Source organism: Amblyraja radiata, chromosome 1 (assembly GCF_010909765.2).
Source record: "Amblyraja radiata isolate CabotCenter1 chromosome 1, sAmbRad1.1.pri, whole genome shotgun sequence".
Classification (NCBI taxonomy): domain Eukaryota; kingdom Metazoa; phylum Chordata; class Chondrichthyes; order Rajiformes; family Rajidae; genus Amblyraja; species Amblyraja radiata.
Window position 1 is genome coordinate 18,985,225 of NC_045956.1, and position 18,261 is coordinate 19,003,485.

The 18,261-nt window shown below is 42.3% G+C and overlaps 1 protein-coding gene across 1 annotated transcript in view; it reads right to left on the reverse strand.

The window, feature by feature from the left end:
- Positions 1-5,795: 5,795 nt before the first annotated feature.
- Positions 5,796-18,261, reverse strand: part of LOC116977448 (rap guanine nucleotide exchange factor 6-like) — a 220,081-nt gene continuing 207,615 nt past the window's right edge. Inside the window, exons 8-9 of the mRNA XM_033028304.1 lie at positions 9,339-9,516; positions 5,796-5,959 (exon numbers count right to left, since the gene is read on the reverse strand). Coding sequence (XP_032884195.1) covers positions 5,796-5,959; positions 9,339-9,516 — 342 coding nt within the window. The remainder of the gene's footprint in view (positions 5,960-9,338; positions 9,517-18,261) is intronic.

Sequence of the window (18,261 nt, forward strand, 5' to 3'; positions counted from 1 at the left end):
GCACAGGAGAAGAGATGAGGCTATCATAGATCTGCTATCACGGCCTTTTCCTGTTTCTATTTTCTTGCATCCTCTTGTCAAGGATTATGGGGATTGGGCTGGAAAGTGGTGCTAAAGCCAAAGAATGATTGACTACTGTCTTATAGTGTGGTAGAGCAGGAGTAAGGGGCGAATTTATTACACTATTTTTACTTTTAAATCTATTTTTCCAATCTATATATGATAATTTGACTTTCAGTTCTAAATACAATGCGTTTATGAAATGCTACTCAGTAGTTTTTTCAATGTTGCTCACATCCATTGGCTTCTGTTTATCTATAAACCAGTTAGTGACCTTGTACTCTCAGTGTTGTAACTTACGAACATTCCACTTTTGGTTTCCTCCTTTTTTAACTCTCCACTCAAAGATTCTATATTTTCTATTGTCATCCACTCGGTCTCATTCTTTGTCGACAATCTGCTCTGCGGCTTTTTCCAGCACTGTTTTAATGACCTTGTCCTTTACTTACAGGTCTCATCTTTTCTTTTAATGCCTACACCAATCTTTTTCTAATAGCACCATCGTGGCCTCATAATTTACTAACTCTCAAAATACATTTTGCCATTAATTTTACTTACTCTCCATTCCTGACCCTGTTCGTTTCTAATTCCATGAGTTTAGATTCATCCTCAACTCCCTGCACTGGCCTCAAACTTTTTTAATGTTGTGTGCCTTATTGTTAATCGACTCCTGACACTGCATTTTTCTGGCACTCCGTCCATCATTCACTAGTGCTGCAATTTTGGTCTCCTTCCCGAATTGCTTTACTCTTGGCTCAATCTTGTTGAAATTCCTGCCCTCAGCTTCTATTCAAATATTCGCCCATTCCTATCTAACAACATGCTCTGGTCCATGCTACTTCCAGGCATTCCACTCATTGTTTCCTCATTTTCTTGAGCAGTTGCTCTGGATTGCTGATGAGTTGCTTCCATTCCAGTCCAGTGGGTTCTGAGGTGGCTGAAGAAGTCAATGTAGGAACCTTATTTGACAGACAGCCGGAAGGGCAGGCGGGTAGATGGTTTGGAAGGTGATGTGCTCCTTTAATTACATATGAAGGAGCCTCAAGTGCTCACAATACCTGGACTTTAGAATTTGCAATTCCACCCTAAGTGTACATTTTCAATTGTGAGCAAACACAGGCAGGAAATTAACCAAATTGGTTGGAATGTTGGATTTCAAGGAAGCTTCAACACAACTTTGAATCTTTTCCTTAGTTTCCCTGGTAATATCTTCATTGTGTCCGCATGTGAAATATATGGCCTGCTCAAACAAAGCCACTGAGTGTAAAAAGAGCCTGAATGCTGCAGATTCTCTGGTAGAGAATGCTGTCTTATCATTCTGGCCATTTTGGATTCTGGATTTTGCAGAAACAGCATTGGTGCCATTTTTCCAATGCCTGGAGATGCCTGTTGCAAGTAATCCTCATCTCAGAACCATATAGGAAGATAGGAATCACTGATATCCTTTATGCCATAGTGTTGAGCTTGGTCTGAGATTCTGATCTTCAAATAGCCACTTCCTCAATTGTCCAAAAAGCTGTATTCAGGATGGTGACATTTTTTTGTAACGGCACACTCTTACCTTGTTCTTTTCAAATCCTTTTTTTTTCACACGCTTGAATAAGTCCCAGTTTTCCAACATACCACACCCTCAACATTGTCCTTTTCTTGCTGCCACTTCCTGGCTCAATCCTTTACTAATATTCTGCTTCAGTCCTTGCATTTTTCAAAAGCTCTATTTGTAGTGGAGTTCTTTAATAAAGGAACACACTTAGCCTCATCCTTTCCCCATGCTCCACTCTTGGCTATGAATTTTTCTATCTCTCCCCCAACCTGTCCTTTTTACTTGGACAGGTTGGGGGAGTGGGCAGATGCATGGCAGATGAAGTTTAATGCGGATAAATGTGAGGTTATCCACTTTGGTAGCAAAAACAGGAAGGCTAAATGGCGTCAAGTTGGGAAAAGGGGAAGTACAACGGGATCTGAGGGTCCTTGTACATCAGTCTATGAAAGTAAGCATGCAGGTACAGCAGGCAGTGAAGAAAGTGAATGGCCTTTATAACAAGAGGAATCGAATATAGGAGCAAAGAGGTCCTTCTGCAGTTGTACAGAGCCCTAGTGAGACCACACCTGGAGTATTGTGTGCAGTTCTGGTCCCCTAATTTGAGGAAGGACATTCTTGCTATTGAGGGAGTGCAGCGTAGGTTTACAAGGTTAATTCCCGAGATGGCGGGACTGTCATATGCTGGGAGAATGGAGCAGCTGGGCTTGTACACTCTGGAGTTTAGAAGGATGAGCGGGAATCTCATTGAAATATAAGATTGTTAAGGGTTTGGACACGCTAGAGGCAGGAAACATGTTCCCAATGTTGGGGGAGTCCAGAACCAGGGGCCACAGTTTAAGAATAAGGAGTAAGCCATTTAGAACAGAGACGAGGAAACACTTTTTCTCACAGAGAGTGGTGAGTCTGTGGAATTCTCTGCCTCAGAGGGCGGTGGAGGCAGGTTCTCTGGATGCTTTCAAGAGAGAGCTAGATAGGGCTTTTAAAAATAGCGCAGTCAGGGGATATGGGGAGAAGGCAGGAACGGGGTACTGATTGGGGATGATCAGCCATGATCACATTGAATGGCGGTGCTGGCTCAAAGGACCAAATGGCCTACTCCTGCACCTATTGTCTATTGTCTACATACTTGATTCCTGGCCTCATTCTTTCCTAACTGCCTGCTCTGGACTTTACCTTTACACTTATTACTCTTAATTTCACTGTTATCTAACATTCCATATTTGACTTTGTATTTTACTTCCTTCGTGTCCATCATCTATGTTTCAAATGTTTGGCCAGGCTCTTGCACAGTGGACAGCCTTCTCGTTTGCCACCGCTAGATCTTCCAGGCAGCATTGTTCACCAAGAAGTGGGCATCTTAGTAGGTGTGGCATGGATTGTACAGATGTTCCACATTCACATTCTGTGTCTGCCGCATCTGCATAGCCCCATTTGCACATATTGGTCTTGCATCGGCCCATCCCCGTGCAAAGCCTATTGAGTGATTTCAGGTCTTACAATCACACGTGTGATCAGGTGGTAGCTGTTCCTTGGTTGGGATTGGCATCAGTGATTTTCACTGCATTTATTTTGCTACAAGGCTAGTCTGGTTGCTTGACGAGACTGACAGTGGCTGGACTGTGTGAAGGAAGCTCTTCCTCGACTTCGGCTGCTTTGGGGCCTGGTGATGGGAGTGACAGGAATGGCGGGTGTCCACAACTTGCCTACTACATTCAGTTCTACCGGCAACTGTTCTGCGGATTCCTGGTGGAACAATACTGGCCAAGACATGCAAGCTATCCACATCTATTGGTTTTAGGCAGCCAGTGATGCATCTGCAGCTGTCATTAAGGGCGGCATCAACTTACTTTGCATGAGATGATCTCGCCCAAACAGGACAAGCATGCTCTGCAGCAGAGTAGCATAGCGCAAGGCAGTTGAGCACAGTGTGGATGCATTGGTACCCCACGACAAGTTTGCCAGGTTGCGTAGGAGGCTGTTCCTTGTCCTCACTTTGCCCTTCACCCTTTCGATGTGTTGCTTGAAGGAGAGGGTTCGGTCCAGAGTGACCCTAAGGTAGACAGGATAGTCGCAGTGTCTCAAAGGGACACCATTCCATGTTAAGGGCAGCATCCTCCCAGCTTTGCTATTACGAAGGTGGAACAGGCTAACTTGGGTCTTAGCAGGGTTTGCCTTCAGTTGGTTGTCCTTGTAGTTTGTCAAGTTGTCTAAGGATGATTGATGAGAGGGTAGCTTCTACCTCATCTATGTGAGTGCTCTGGGCTGCGTCAACTGCGCCAAGGTCGTCAGCGTAAATGAAGCTTCTCGTCCCTGGGAACACTGCCTGATCATTAGTGTATACATTAAACAGCACCGGAGAAAGGACGCTGCCTTGAGATACGCCATTCTTTTGTTTCCTCCATCTGCTGCCTTTATCATTTAGCTCAACATAGAAGCGTCTGTTTTCCAGTAACTGTTTAATCAGTTGGTCGTGGAAGTCCTTTCTCATATCATGGAGCTTGTTGAGGAGCAGCCAGTGGTTCAGTGTCATAGGCAGTCTTGTCCTTACCAGTATCCTAATACCAGCATTATCACATTCTAACTTTACAGAATAAGTCTCAACTTTTTTAAACTTTGCAGTTTCATCATTGTACATTTCCATTGTTCCATTCGTGAACTTATCGTTTGTTGACAGTCTGCATTCTACCTCATCCTTTTTCAACCCATATTCCATTCAGCCCATTCTAGCACTGATCCATTCCAGTGCTCTGCCCTCAGCTCTCTTCTAATTCTCTGTTCATGGCATTCTTTATTTAATACTCTACATGTGGCTCTCATCATTTTTTGACAATTGTCCACAAACAGTCTTATTCACTCTCTTGAGATTCCTCTGTCAACTTTGCTCGATCATGCTTGTGCTTTGGTTTGCCCTTTTCCAGACATTCCATCTTGCCTCCACTATCCGCCTTTGCCCTAATGTCAACCTCTTCTAAACCTCCACTCTCGACTTCATCCCTTTAAAAAATCTTTGTACTTTGCTATTATCATCATCTGGCCTTGTGCCGAAGCCTCACCCTAATTCTACAGTTCCTCCTCTTTGCCCTATCCTGTTCTAACTCTCTATTCAGCCCTTTTCTGGTACTGCTATTATCCTCTTCTATTTCTGACACTCCACTCTTAGCTTCATCCTTCTCTGCTGCAAAATATGCACTGAGAAACTATCGAGCTATACAGCACAGAAACAGGCCCTTAGGCACAACTCACCCAGCCAAAAAGACTATATTCCCCTGAATCTTTCCGATCCATGTACTTGTTCGGATATCTTTTAAATGTTGTAACTGCCACTACCACTTCCTCTTGCAGCTTGTTCTATTAACGCAGCACCATCTGTGTAAAAGTTGACCCTCAGCCCCCTTTTAAACCTATCCCCTCTCATCTTAAACCTATACCCTCCAGTTTTAGACCACTTCATTCTGGGAAAAGGTTAGTGGCTATTCATTTTATCTATGCCCTTTGTGATTTTAGATACTTACATAAAGTCACCTCATTAAAAGACCTAGCCTATCGCAGCCTCTCGTTCAGTAACATCTTCATAAATCTATTTCGCAGTTTCTGGTTTAATGACATCAGTTCTATAGCAGAGTAACCAGAACAGTACACAGTACTCCAAATCTCCAACCTGTCCACCTATTTTGCCACTTTTTTGCAGCTGCATCCTTCGGTATTTTTGATCCACAATTCTCCCCAGAGCCTGCCATTTATTGTGCAAGCCCTGACCTGGGTTTGTCCTATTAAAATGCAACCCCTTGCTTTTGTCTGAATTGAACTCCAACTGCCATTCTGTGGCCATTGGTCCAGTGTCAATAAAGATCCCCATGTAATTGTAGATGGCCTTCTTCACTCTTCACTATACTGCCAATATTCATTTCAATAATCACTTCCATTTGAAAATCAAAATGGAACCATATGCAAAAAAATCAACTGATCATTTACAATAGTCATTTCCCAAAATGCAAGTTTTCAAAATAAGTTTTTACATTCAAAAGGGATGGAGGCAAGATGTTACAAAAATGCACTTATATTTTTGATTAAACAGGCGACAAATTTAACTAAAATAGAGAGGGTTTTCAGATTTATCTTATGAGAAGAAATATATATATGAATTAAAGCATGACATTACAATGTTTCTATTTCTTAAATTAGAAATAAAAATTCAGCAAATTGATATGAAAATACACACCTCTTCACCATCATTGAGCACAATGGTGCCTGCCCGCTCTACCACTGCAAACACCATCACAGCACAAAGCTCTCTTCTGACAGACATTGTCATGTTGGCAAAAGCTGGGAGCTGATGCATGAATTCCAATAATTGTTCTGCATGGAAAAACAAAGGCATCAATTTATACATCTGGAAACAAGAGCTCAGCAGCTATTTGGACTAACGAACTCTTACAGTCCCTTTAAATTCAGCTTGTACATTGTCCTCACATGGAAATTCTTATAGGACCGAATTGGCTTCATGTAGAGCACAATGAATATTTTGATTGCAAATTATATGTTTGAATCAGAAAAATCATTATATTTCTTCTGCAACATTTTTGAAGGCCAGACAATGGTAACTGTGTGTTTTTAGCTGTGTTAGTTGATTCAGCCTGAGAAGGGCTCCAACTGGAGTACAATAAGACAAAAGAACATCACTCCTAAGGACATTACCCACCAACTCCAATGGATGCTATTAACTCAGGAAGCTTAATAGGATATATTTCACTGATCTGCCAACCAAAGGAATTGCTCCCATGGATCCTATTGCACCCACATCTACCTAGACCGGCTTCATGGCGAGGAAGCCCCGTCTTCAAAATACCCCTCAAAGTTTTGACAGTAGACAAAGCCCCAACTGTTAGTGATGAGCTATAAACTATTTAACAATATTTCAAATTAAAATACAACTGCAGGTAGTTCTGTTATGACACAAATTGGATATAACGCAAGTGTTGAATTAGGGACACTATTTGCATTACATGGGCCAAATTAGTTATAATGTAATTTTGAACGGGAATTTAGGTCATAAGGTCATAAGGAATAGGAGTAACATTAGGCCATTTGGTCCATCATGTCAATTCCGTGTTCAATCATGGCTGATCTATCTCTCCCTCCTAACCCCATTCTCCTGCCTTCTCCCCATAACCTCTGACACCTGTACTACTCAAGAATCTATCTATCTCTACCTTAAAAGTATCCACCGACTTGGCCTCCACAGCCATCTGTGGTAAAGTATTCCACAGATTCACCACCAAATTTAGAACCATTTCAAAGTTACTTTGGAAATTGGCAACCAGAAAAAAGTATTGAATTTAAACAGCATTAGGGCTGTTTCCATTTAACCTCAACACAGTAATCAGATACCATTGTCCCTTAAAAACACAGCTGCTACTTTAAGCACAGATGGCCATAGACATAGCGATCGCTACGATTGACACTTCCGCAATTATTGACACTCTAGTTAACAATGCAACATTCAGCCTTTAAAGTAACAACAACAAAAAATTATTGCTGCTGTAAACTTTGATATTGAAAAGACTTAAAGACTAAAGATTCTGACACTCTCATCCCTTATCCCCCTTTCCCCCATTAACACAATTATTTCATAACACTTTTTTTATAGTTTCTTCAAAACACAACTGTCGCATAACTGTAGTAGAACCATCTATACAAAATATTAATTGACCATCTAAAATCTTACCAATACTGAAAAACATGAAACCAAAAGTAAACAAGTAATTAAAAATGAAAAAACCAAAAGGAAAAAAGTAATTAAAAAGTAGTGCATCTCCCTTCCTTTTTGCCTTATAATCCCCATCAAAATTAATTGGATCTTGTACCAAAAATAAAGAGACCATTCCCCAGTGCCATACCGGGAAATTTCTGTGAGGTTGGACTCTGAATGCCAAGTGGAATGCAGCAATTTGACAGATTTTTTGGGGCCTTAAAAATCTGGTGTCAGCTTGTTATTTGTGTATTACACTGGCACTAACATAGAAACATAGAAAATTGGTGCAGGAGTAGGCCATTCGGCCCTTCGAACCAGCACCACCATTCAATATGATCATGGCTGATCATCCAGAATCAGTACCTCGTTCCTACTTTCTCCCAATATCCCTTAATTCCGTTATCCCTAAGAGCTAAATCTTGAATACATCCAATGAATTGGCCTCCACTGCCTTCTGTGGCAGGGAACTCCAGATTCACAACTCTCTGGGTGAATACGTTTTTCCTTATCTCAGTCCTAAATGGTCACCCCCTTATTCTTAAACTGTGACCCCTGGTTATGGACTCCCCCAACATCGGGAAAAATGTTCCTGTATTTAGCCTGTCCAATCCCAAAATAATTTTATATGTTTCCATAAGATCCCCTCTCATCCTAAATGTTTTATATGTTTCCATAAGATTCCCTCTCATCCTTCCAGTGAATATGAGCCCAGTCTGTCCATTCTTTCGTCATATCAGTCCCGCCATCCCGGAATTAATCTGGTGAACCTACGCTCCCGCAATAGCAATAATGTCCTTCCTCAAATTAGAAGACCAAAACTGCGCTCAATACTCCAGGTGCGGTCTCACCAGGGCCCTGTACAACTGCAGTAGGACCTCCTTGCTTTTATACTCAATTCCTCTCGCTATGAAGGCCAACATACCTTTTGCTTTTTTCACTGCCGCCATACTTTCAGTGACTGATGTACAAGGACACCCAGGTCTTGGTGCATCTCCCTTTTTCCTAATCTGCCACAATTCGGATAATAATCTGCCTCCTTGTTCTTGTCACCAAAGTGGACAACCTCACATTTATCCACGTTATACTGCATCTGCCATGCATCTGCCCACTCACCCAACTTATCCAAGTCACCCTGCAGCCTCAAAGCATCCTCCTCACAGCGCACACTTCCATCCAGCTTTGTGCCATCCGCAAACTTGGAAATGGTTACATTTAATTCCTTTGTCTAAATCATAGGCCCAACATACTAAGAAAGTATTCTTTGGGTAACTTGCCAGAAAAGGGAGGCGGTGAAATGGGAGCCTCGCACCGTTAACAGGTGATCGAGGCATGTGTTTCCAGAGCAACGCAGGTGCAGTGGCGCGCGTTGCAACTGTATCTCGCTTTGTGGCAGCCGCTGCAAACCCGTGCCCAAGGCAGTACTCTTCAAAAGTCTTGCCCTGCTCGCTCTCTCCCGCCACCATCTTTCTGTTACCCAATGCATCCGCAACCACAAACAGACGCCTCGGTCTACTATAACCGAAATCTTTTATATATGTCTCTGATTGCGAAGGTCTACTGTATACTGCTCAAGAACTATAGCATGTTATTTACTTTATTATTACATATCTTCTTGGAGACCCTTTAAAAATCAAAGTGACATCTAAGTTCAACTTAAGTTCATGGAGACAATGATAAAGAAACATTATAAGTTGATTATCAAAGGTAAGAGTTAACTTTGTTAGACTTTTGAAAGGCACAACATTAAGACATGAATTTTAGCAATTAGAATAGGTAATCATAATCAGTAATCTCCACTTTAGAAGTGACAAAGGTCTTGCAATACATAGAACAGTACAGCACAAGAACAGGCCCTTCAGCCCACAATGCCTGTGCCGCAGATGATGTCAAGACCAACTCTTATCTGCCGGCATATAATCCATATCCCTCTATTCCCTGCAGAGCGACAAATTTATATCATTGTTAATTTCAACACCAACTCACCAATGTCATCATCTGTCCTATCGATGGGATCTTTCTCCAGGCAATCTCGCACAATGTCCCTGCTCATCAATGGGTCTGATGCTCTCTCAATATCTTCCTCATCGTCATCATCCTCAGAATCTACTGCAGTCTCTGGCAAACCACTTAGATCCATTTCCCCGGCCTCACTCTCTGTAGCCTTTAAAGTAAAAAAAGTTAAGACACTGATTACAAATGCTACGCAGGAAATGCACTCCGGCAGTTTGTTAAATATAGCAGCATTATTTTTGAAATCACATATTTTGTTATTTTTATGCATGTACAGGTGCACAACCTTTTATCCGGAGTTCCGGAAACCGAAAAACTCCGAAAACCGGCCATTTTTTCCAGGATGTCGTCTGCACACCAAAGCTCGCGTTTGGCGCCAAACTGGACCCGAAACGACCCACGGTCAACCCATGTCTGTACTACTGTAGCGGCTGCCTCCTCCCCGGAGACCGGGGAGACACTTAAACATCTGTAAATCATTGCTTAAATGTTAGTCAGTTAGTTTGGAGGGCTTTTATGTGAAGGGGGAAACTTTAATTCTTAGTCCCCTACCTGGTCGGAGAGGCGGGGAGCGGTCAATGCCTTACCGGGTCGCCGTGCAGTAAGCTCCGGAGCGCTGTGGCCGCCGACTCCCAGCTGGGGCTGCGGGCGTCCGGCCGCGGGCGGCGCCGGTTGTAGCTCCGACCCCGGCAACTCTACCCCTGGCTGCGCGGCGCTCCAAATCAAGCGCGGCCCGCGGCCGGACGCCCGCAGCCACAGCGCTCCGGAGCTTACCGCACGGTGACCTGGTAAGGCATTGCCCACACCCCGCTGGTATCCCAGCGCTGCGACGCCGCCGACTCCCAACATCGCGGCGCTGAGGCTGCGGGCGTCCGGCCGCGGGCCGCGCTGGATTTGGAGCGCCGTGCAGCCAGGGGTAGAGTTGCCGGGGTCGGAGCTCCAACCGCGGCCGGACGCCCGCAGCCCCCAGCTCCGCGATGTTGGGAGTCGGCGGCCACAGCACTCCGTAGCTTACTGCACGGCGACCCGGTAAGGCATTGCCCGCTCCCCGCCTCTCCGACCAGGTAGGGGACTAAGAATTAAAGTTTCCCCCTTCACCCCCCCCACCACATAAAATCCCTCCAAACTAACTGACTAACATTTATGCAATGATTCCCCGGTCTCCGGGGAGGAGGCAGCTGCTCCAGACTTTTCAAGCCGCCCGCGCTACCTACCTAATCTACGCTAAAAATCTTCTATTCGGAAATCCGAAAAATTCCGAAATCCGACAAGTGTCTGGTCCCAAGGCTTTCGGATAAAAGGTTGTGCACCTGTACTGCCATTTTAAAAACCTAATGTTTCAGCAACTTGATCTTTAGTGTGGTTCTGGAAAAAAATCAGCTTGATATTTTGCTTTGGTTCATTTTTTAACCATTTTTGTTCAAATTTAAAATAATGTTCTAAATTCAGTCACTAAACCATCAATTGGCCTGTATTATTAGTTTTGCTCTGCTATTTAAAATTCTGAGAAAGAATTAGCATTAAGTGAACTACCACATACTATTTAACTTCTTCACCTAGTTTCTGCATTTGCTTTACTTCCTACAATTACTGCCATACACAATGCAAATTCCAAATTTGTCACAAAAATTTCAAATGTGCCCTATTTATTGTCTAAAATGTATACCAATTCATCCTTTCTATGAGTGCTGAAAATAAGTTCCCTGATATAATTTGGTCTTTTATCTGAACCTTGTATTTTGGTCAATGAGTAAATCGATTAACATCTCAATCAAATTGCCTCACAATTAAACACATGATCATATAGACAGAGTGTTTGACATATTCTTGAAATAATTTTGGTATTTTACATTTGGGTAAGCCAATAAAATAATGCAAGCCAAAGACTTTACCAAATAAGATCCAGACAACAAACTTAAAAAGCACACAAAGCACTGGACAAGATGGGGCCTCATATTCTATTCCTGCAAATATTAGCAAGAAGAAACAATTCTATCATTATTGACACACGACGCAAAGTACCAAACGTCTTAACTTCAGATTTAAGTCCAGGAACAAATAAAATGCTTTAAACACTAAGGCCAGATTAATGCTTTACCACTATTTTCAGGCACTGGTTCAGCAGAGCACCAGAGATTCTGCTGGACTCAATTAAGCACTGCACCACAGGTACCAATTACTTTCTGCTGGTTTGTTTAGAGCTATAATTTGCACTGGGCTTGTTTGCTAACTACCTCCTTCTCTTTAGGTAGCAGCATTTGATAAGATGTATTGGGAATCTTAAACGTTACCGTCCTACTATTCTACAACATAAAACCACTGCATAATTTTTGTTACAATAGGCAATATTGGTTTATGTAACTGGAGGTTTGAACAAAAGGTTTTCACCAGAAGATTTTGGGTGAATAGGACACACCTCTGAATATATTTATACATAAATTCTTTATATTTTCTAATTATTTCCAAGATAAAGGATGGCAGATTTCGTCATCCTTGGAAACACATGTAAGACAATAGGATATTTAATGAATGTGTGCACGTTAGAGACATAGAAACAGAAAAATAGGTGCAGGAGTAGGCCATTCGGCCCTTCGAGCCCTCCATTCAATATGATCATGGCTGATCATCCAAAATCAGTACTCCGTTCCTGCTTTTTCCCCATATCCCTTGATTCCATTAGCCCAAAGAGCTAAATCTAACTCTCTCTTGAAAACATCCAGTGAATCGGCCTCCGCTGCCTTCTGTGGCAGAGAATTCCACAGACTAGAAAGCAATACTACTCCAAAACCAACTGTCAAAGATCTCTAGGTACACACAATTGCTGGGGAAACTCAGCGGGTGCAGCAGCATCTATGGAGCGAAGGAATTGTCAAAGATCTCTGTTGCTCAAGAAAAAAATTACAATTGCAACAATTGCAAAAGGAATATGTTTGTTGAAAGAACATAAAAGACTCAAAACAGGAGAAGCTCTACTACTTCCTCATGAGTACAGATAGTAAAACTGATGAGTAGTCAATAAAATTATAGGATTTCTGATGATCTAGGTGATTTCAGCCAGAAAAGCATTGGTCTGCTGTACTCAGGATCTCCAGTCTGGCTAAATAAAAAATATTAGTAAAACAAATCCCATTATGAAAGAACTGAAAATTATTTTTTTTAATTGTAGGTGCTTGAAATATGTAATAAAATAAATAATGTTGGAAATACTCAGCAGGGCACACAGCATGTGTGGAAAAAGAAGCAGAATTCATGTTTCATGAATAACAACCCAACAACTCTCACCACGTCCACAGGTGCTGTAAAAAAGCATTTTATTGGCATGCATCACAGTATGGTTTGGGAACAGTTCCATCCACGACTGCAAGAAATTGCAGAGAATTGTGGACACCACTCAAACCATCACACAAACCAACCTCCCTTCCATTGACTCCATTTACACTTCACACAACCTCGGCAAGGCCACCAGCATAATTAAGGACCCGTCTCACCCTGGTCACCTCTCTCCTCTCCCATCAGGCAAGAGGTACAGAAGGATGAAAAAGCATACCTCCAGATTCAGAAACAGTTTCTTCCCAGCTGTTAACTGAACCATCCTATCAACAACTAGAGAGCGATCCTGAGCTACTTACTATCTCATTGGAGATCTTGCATTTTATCTTGCACTAAATGTTAATCCCTTCATCATGTATCTGTTATCATGGATAGCTCAATTTTAATCATGCACAGTCTTTCCGCTGACTGGTTAGCATGCAACAAAAGCTTTTCACTGTACCCCGGTACACGTGACAATAAATTAAACTAAACTAAACTTTCCATCACAACAGTTCAATAGTAAACTGGAAAGGCTGGTCATCTGAAATTGTTGAATTCAATGTTAAGTTCATTGTAAATAATTGTATTGTAATGCAGCAACTCAGAAGCTGAAATGCTGATCCTTGGATCCAGTTGGATCTTTCTGTTGATGATCCACACACCACTAGAGAATATATACAATTATCTTGTACTCTATGCATATCTTACAATGTTAAATGTTATCAACTTATGTTCAGTCTATTTTGTACTATATTGATAATCATACAATAAGTAAGCCCTGGGAAATGTTCTTCCTGATACAACAGTTGATACCGATCAGATGGGTGTATTGTCATATACACAGATTGCAATGAAATTCTTTATTCTTACCCACATTAAAAAGGATAGAAGGTACACAAAAATGCTGGAGAAACTCAGCAGGTGCAGCAGCATCTATGGAGCGAAGGAAATAGGTAACATTTCGGGCCGAAACCCTTCTTCAGACTGATAGGGGGTGGCGGGAAGAAGGGAGGAAAAAGGAGGAGGAGGAGCCCGAGGGCTGGGGGATGGGAGGAGACAGCCCGAGGGCTGAGGAAGGGGAGGAGACAGCAAGGGCTAACAAAATTGGGAGAATTCAATGTTCATGTCTGCAGGATGCAGACTCCCCAGGCGAAATATGAGGTGCTGTTCCTCCAATTTCCGGTGTTGCTCACTCTGGCAATGGAGGAGACCCAGGACAAAGAGGTCGGATTGGGAATGGGAGGGGTAGTTGAAGGATAGATGCTGGAACATGCCAGAAAGCCACATCGCAACATTCGTAGTTGTTATTTGATGTGAAGACAATACATGTTCCTAAAATTCTTGTAATAATTCTCCTAATTCACTGTAACTGTCCATAACTGGTTCCATAGACATTTGAATGCAACAAATAGCATTTTGAATGGTACATAAAAATCAGTTGGGCATCCCAATATTCACAATGCATGCAACTTAAACTTTGTGGCGTGAGAGGTAAAATGTCTGTTTTGGCTTACATGTTGCTTCCAGAATTAGAGCATGATCACTGATGACTGTAGTTGATGTTCTATAATTAAGTATTTGAACAAAACTAATAATTTTGAATCATTGTTCAAAATCATTTCCAATAATACAACTTCCTGATCTATTCAAGTCTGCATAGCTTGGAAACCAATCTCTGAATACCTCCTCTTAACTCTGATGAAGTCAACAATTCAAATATACTAAATGACATTTATAAGTCTGTTCAAAAATATTATCTAGCTTTAATCTCATTGTCATGTCAAGATCAAACGCTTACTGCCCCGTTCTGTACTTGTCTCATGTTTCTGAATCTTTTGAAGTGTTTTTGAAGTGTTTTAATCGTTCCTATTAAAATGAATAACCACATTTTTTTACATTCTATTCAATCTGTCATTTGTTGCTTCTGTTAATTTGCCTTTATTGCCTCACAGCTCACTTCCCCATCTGTCATCAGCAGAGATTATACATGATAGAAGCTCAAGACCCAAACTATTCCAGCCCTGCAAAACAAAAATTGACACTATCCGATTTTCACACTGTAAACCAATCCTCAATCTACACTAGCATCCTTATATCATAACTCTTGATTATGAGCAATAGCCTCAAAGGCAGAACCTTAGCAAACGTGTTTTGAAAATCCCCAAATACTATGTCTACTAGCTCATTGTTACTCTGCCAGATACTACCTCAAACAAAAGCAAGATGCTACCATAAATATTTTTAAACCTTGGACATACACCATTAAGCCCATGACATCATTTAGCTTGGTCGCATTCAATTGCCAGCTCTATTTAAAAGTAATTTTCTCACGGCAACCTTTATTTCTTTCTTTTTGTGTCTTCCACCATAAACACCGATATAAAATATCTGTTTATTAGCATTGCAATTTCTTCACACCCCATTGAAATTTTCACTGTGCATCTATATCTGTGTGTAAGGAACCCACATTTACTTCAGCTAGTTTTTTCCTTTATGCTAATCCATAAAAGGTTTTGAGAAAGTGTTTTCACATATTTTGCCACTGTGGCGCAGCTGGTAGAAACACTGCCTCACAGCGCCTGAGAATCCGTTTGATTTGGACCTCGAGTGATGTCAGTGTGGAGTTTGCACATTACTCCTCTAACCCCGTGTGCTTCCTCTGCGTGATCCAGATTCCTCTCACATCCCAAAGACATGTGTAGGTTAATTGGTCTCTATAAATTGCCCCTATTGTATACAGAATGGATGCAAAAGTGGGATAACATTGAACAAGTGTGAACAAGTGATCAACATGGTTGTTGGTGTGGACTCGGTGGGCCAAAGGGCCAGTTTCCAGGCTGTCAATCCAAGATTTCAATCAAAATCCTTCAGGATTTTACTGGTGCTGAAATTCTTCCTCATGTTTGAATTTAGTTTCCTTTTTAGCCATATTACAAACCAAATACCCTGTTAATTTTCCCTTTAGGTAAGAACTTTTCTTATGCATTTGTTCAATTCCAAACAAATATGTGTTTTAACAAGTTTGTCAGGATTTACTAACTGCCATATCTTTTAATCAAATTTCACATCCACTTAGCAAGATAGCCTCTTATATCAGCATTCAACATTATGATGGTTCCATCACCAAGCACAAACTCGTCTCTCCACTCCCATCATCAACAACCTGTACACTAGAACCAATGAAAGCAGAATGTGACTTGCCTCAAGAATAGGACCGCAACACCAGGGCAGTGATCTAACAATCCACAAGTAGCTCTTGACTACCAGAAGCCTCTCCATTACCTACCAGGTTCATCAGCACTGTCACTAAATAATAACCAAACAGCTGGCTGTGTTATTTTATTTCACAAATCAAAAGTGAGCAATTTGATTTATTGACACATATGGCTGCCAAAGAATGCACATCAGCAATCCATCAACATTATTTCAATATTCATATCAAGTAAACCATGAAACTAAATAATTAAAATCAAAATTTCAGTACTTCCCTCCTGTGATTTCTAAGAATTTGAGCAGCATGCTAGAAGGAAATAATTACATTTGTCTCTCGATGCCACATCATGCTGCGTCCTGCCAGCTCTGCATTGTGCCAAGGCTAAGATGCTGGAATTCAAAAATGATCTTCCTGCTATCGTAAATAGGGATGTTTGTACATTGTTCTATTGTATTCACATCTTTTCAGTAAATGTAGGAATGCAAGTCAGCATGTAGTAAAACCTATACAACATTTAGATACAAACTGATACAGAGCCACATAAATACTATTGCCATCAGACCAGGTCACAGGCTGGGTATGCTGCAGACATGATTCACCTCCTGACACCATTAAGCCTCCCAGCATTTACAAGTCAGGAGCTGACAGAATACTCTCAATTTGCCTGGATGAGCTCACCAAAGACACTTACCAGCATGTGTGAGAGGCAGATCAATTAACAGCCATGCACTGCACCTCCTAAATATTCACACAAGTACACTGGAGCTGCAGTGGATGTCAGCCACAAAATACCATCACAGTTGCACTACACTGGTCCCACAATATATCTCAAACTTGCAACTATAACCACCAGGAAGAACAAAGAACAGTAATGCGGAACGGGATACCCCTCCCGTTCGGACACCATCCTGACTTGGAAATATATTACAATTTATTCATTATCACTCATTTAAAATTCTCCCAGCCCATTCAGAGGCCCAGCACCATATGCAAGAGAAATAAGGCACAGACATCGGCACCCGCATTCTTTAAAAGTCTCTTATGAATCAGAATAAGTGTGGTCTGAGCCTGATACACTTTTCAGCACGTGACTTCAGCAGAGAATATATAAGTTGGGAGGTCATGTTGCAGTTATATAAGACACTAGACTAAGTGGGACCCGTTGGGTCCCAGCATCACATGGGAGGGCTGGTCCCCCAACGCAATATTCCACCTCTCCACCAATTCCAATATTGGTGGCCAGTGGGGGAAGGGGGGGGGGCTTTCTGGAGCGCTAGTATGGGTGTTGTGCGCTGAAGGGACTGGTTTCCAGAGGGCTAGTCATGGACATTATGGATTCTTGGGCTGGCGGCTCAGTCACTCAAGCCTGTTGTGCTGGCAGCTCACTCACTCAGGGCTGGTGGGCTCGCAGCTGACTCAAGGCTATTCCATGAAATTCCATTTCAAGCAGGGTGCAAGGGCATCAAATTCAAGTGCAGTTTCATACCATTTCAAGCCGGGTGCGAGGCCACTAAAGACAGCGAGTCGTGACCTCTCCCTCCCCCATCTTACAGTCTGAGCCACGCCCACACTTCCGGGTTTTATAGTCCCTCCCCCCTCCCTTCATGGCATGATTGACAGGAGAGAGAATCTCAACATTTTTTAAACACTAATAACTCTTTTATTTTTCATATATGGTAAAAATCCTCTTGTCCTGCACAGCGCAGGGGGACTGACCAAAAATCACAGCCGTAAGTGGCAGCGTTTTTTCTAAAATCAATATACAGAACAGGAAGTGGTCAATATCAGACTTTTAGTAATATAGATTGATGAGGCCGCATTTAGAGTCCGCTCAGTCCGCCTAAACCTATCTGATCTCTCGATTGCTAAACACTTGAACTCCCCCTCCCATTTCCATACTGACCTTTCTGCCCTGGGCCTCCTCCATTGTCAGAGTGAGGCTCAGAGCAAATTGGAGGAATAGCACCTCATATTTCGCTTGGGCAGCTTACACCCCAGCGGTATGAATATTGACTTCTCTAATTTCTTTCTCCGTGGATTGTCACCTTGTCGTGGTGGAGAAGCTTGTGTGGACCTGAGATCCTGAGAGCGATGCCGTCTGGAGCTATGCTCCTGGTAGGGCCACCCATGGTGGTAATGTCAAGGGGGAGGTCTCTGACAAAGAGCAATCCAACCAAGACCTCAACAGTGGAACAGGCGGAGGACGATAGCAGACCTTAGTGGAGCGTCACAACAGCTAGGAAGGTGGATGAAGGCTGCAGCAGAAAAGGGTCTCTTTTCTCCAGGCCACTGGGTCTCTTTTCTCCATGCCACTGGATCCAGATCTGTCAAGGACCGTGGAGTGGCTGTCTGTGCACCAGTCTCCCTATG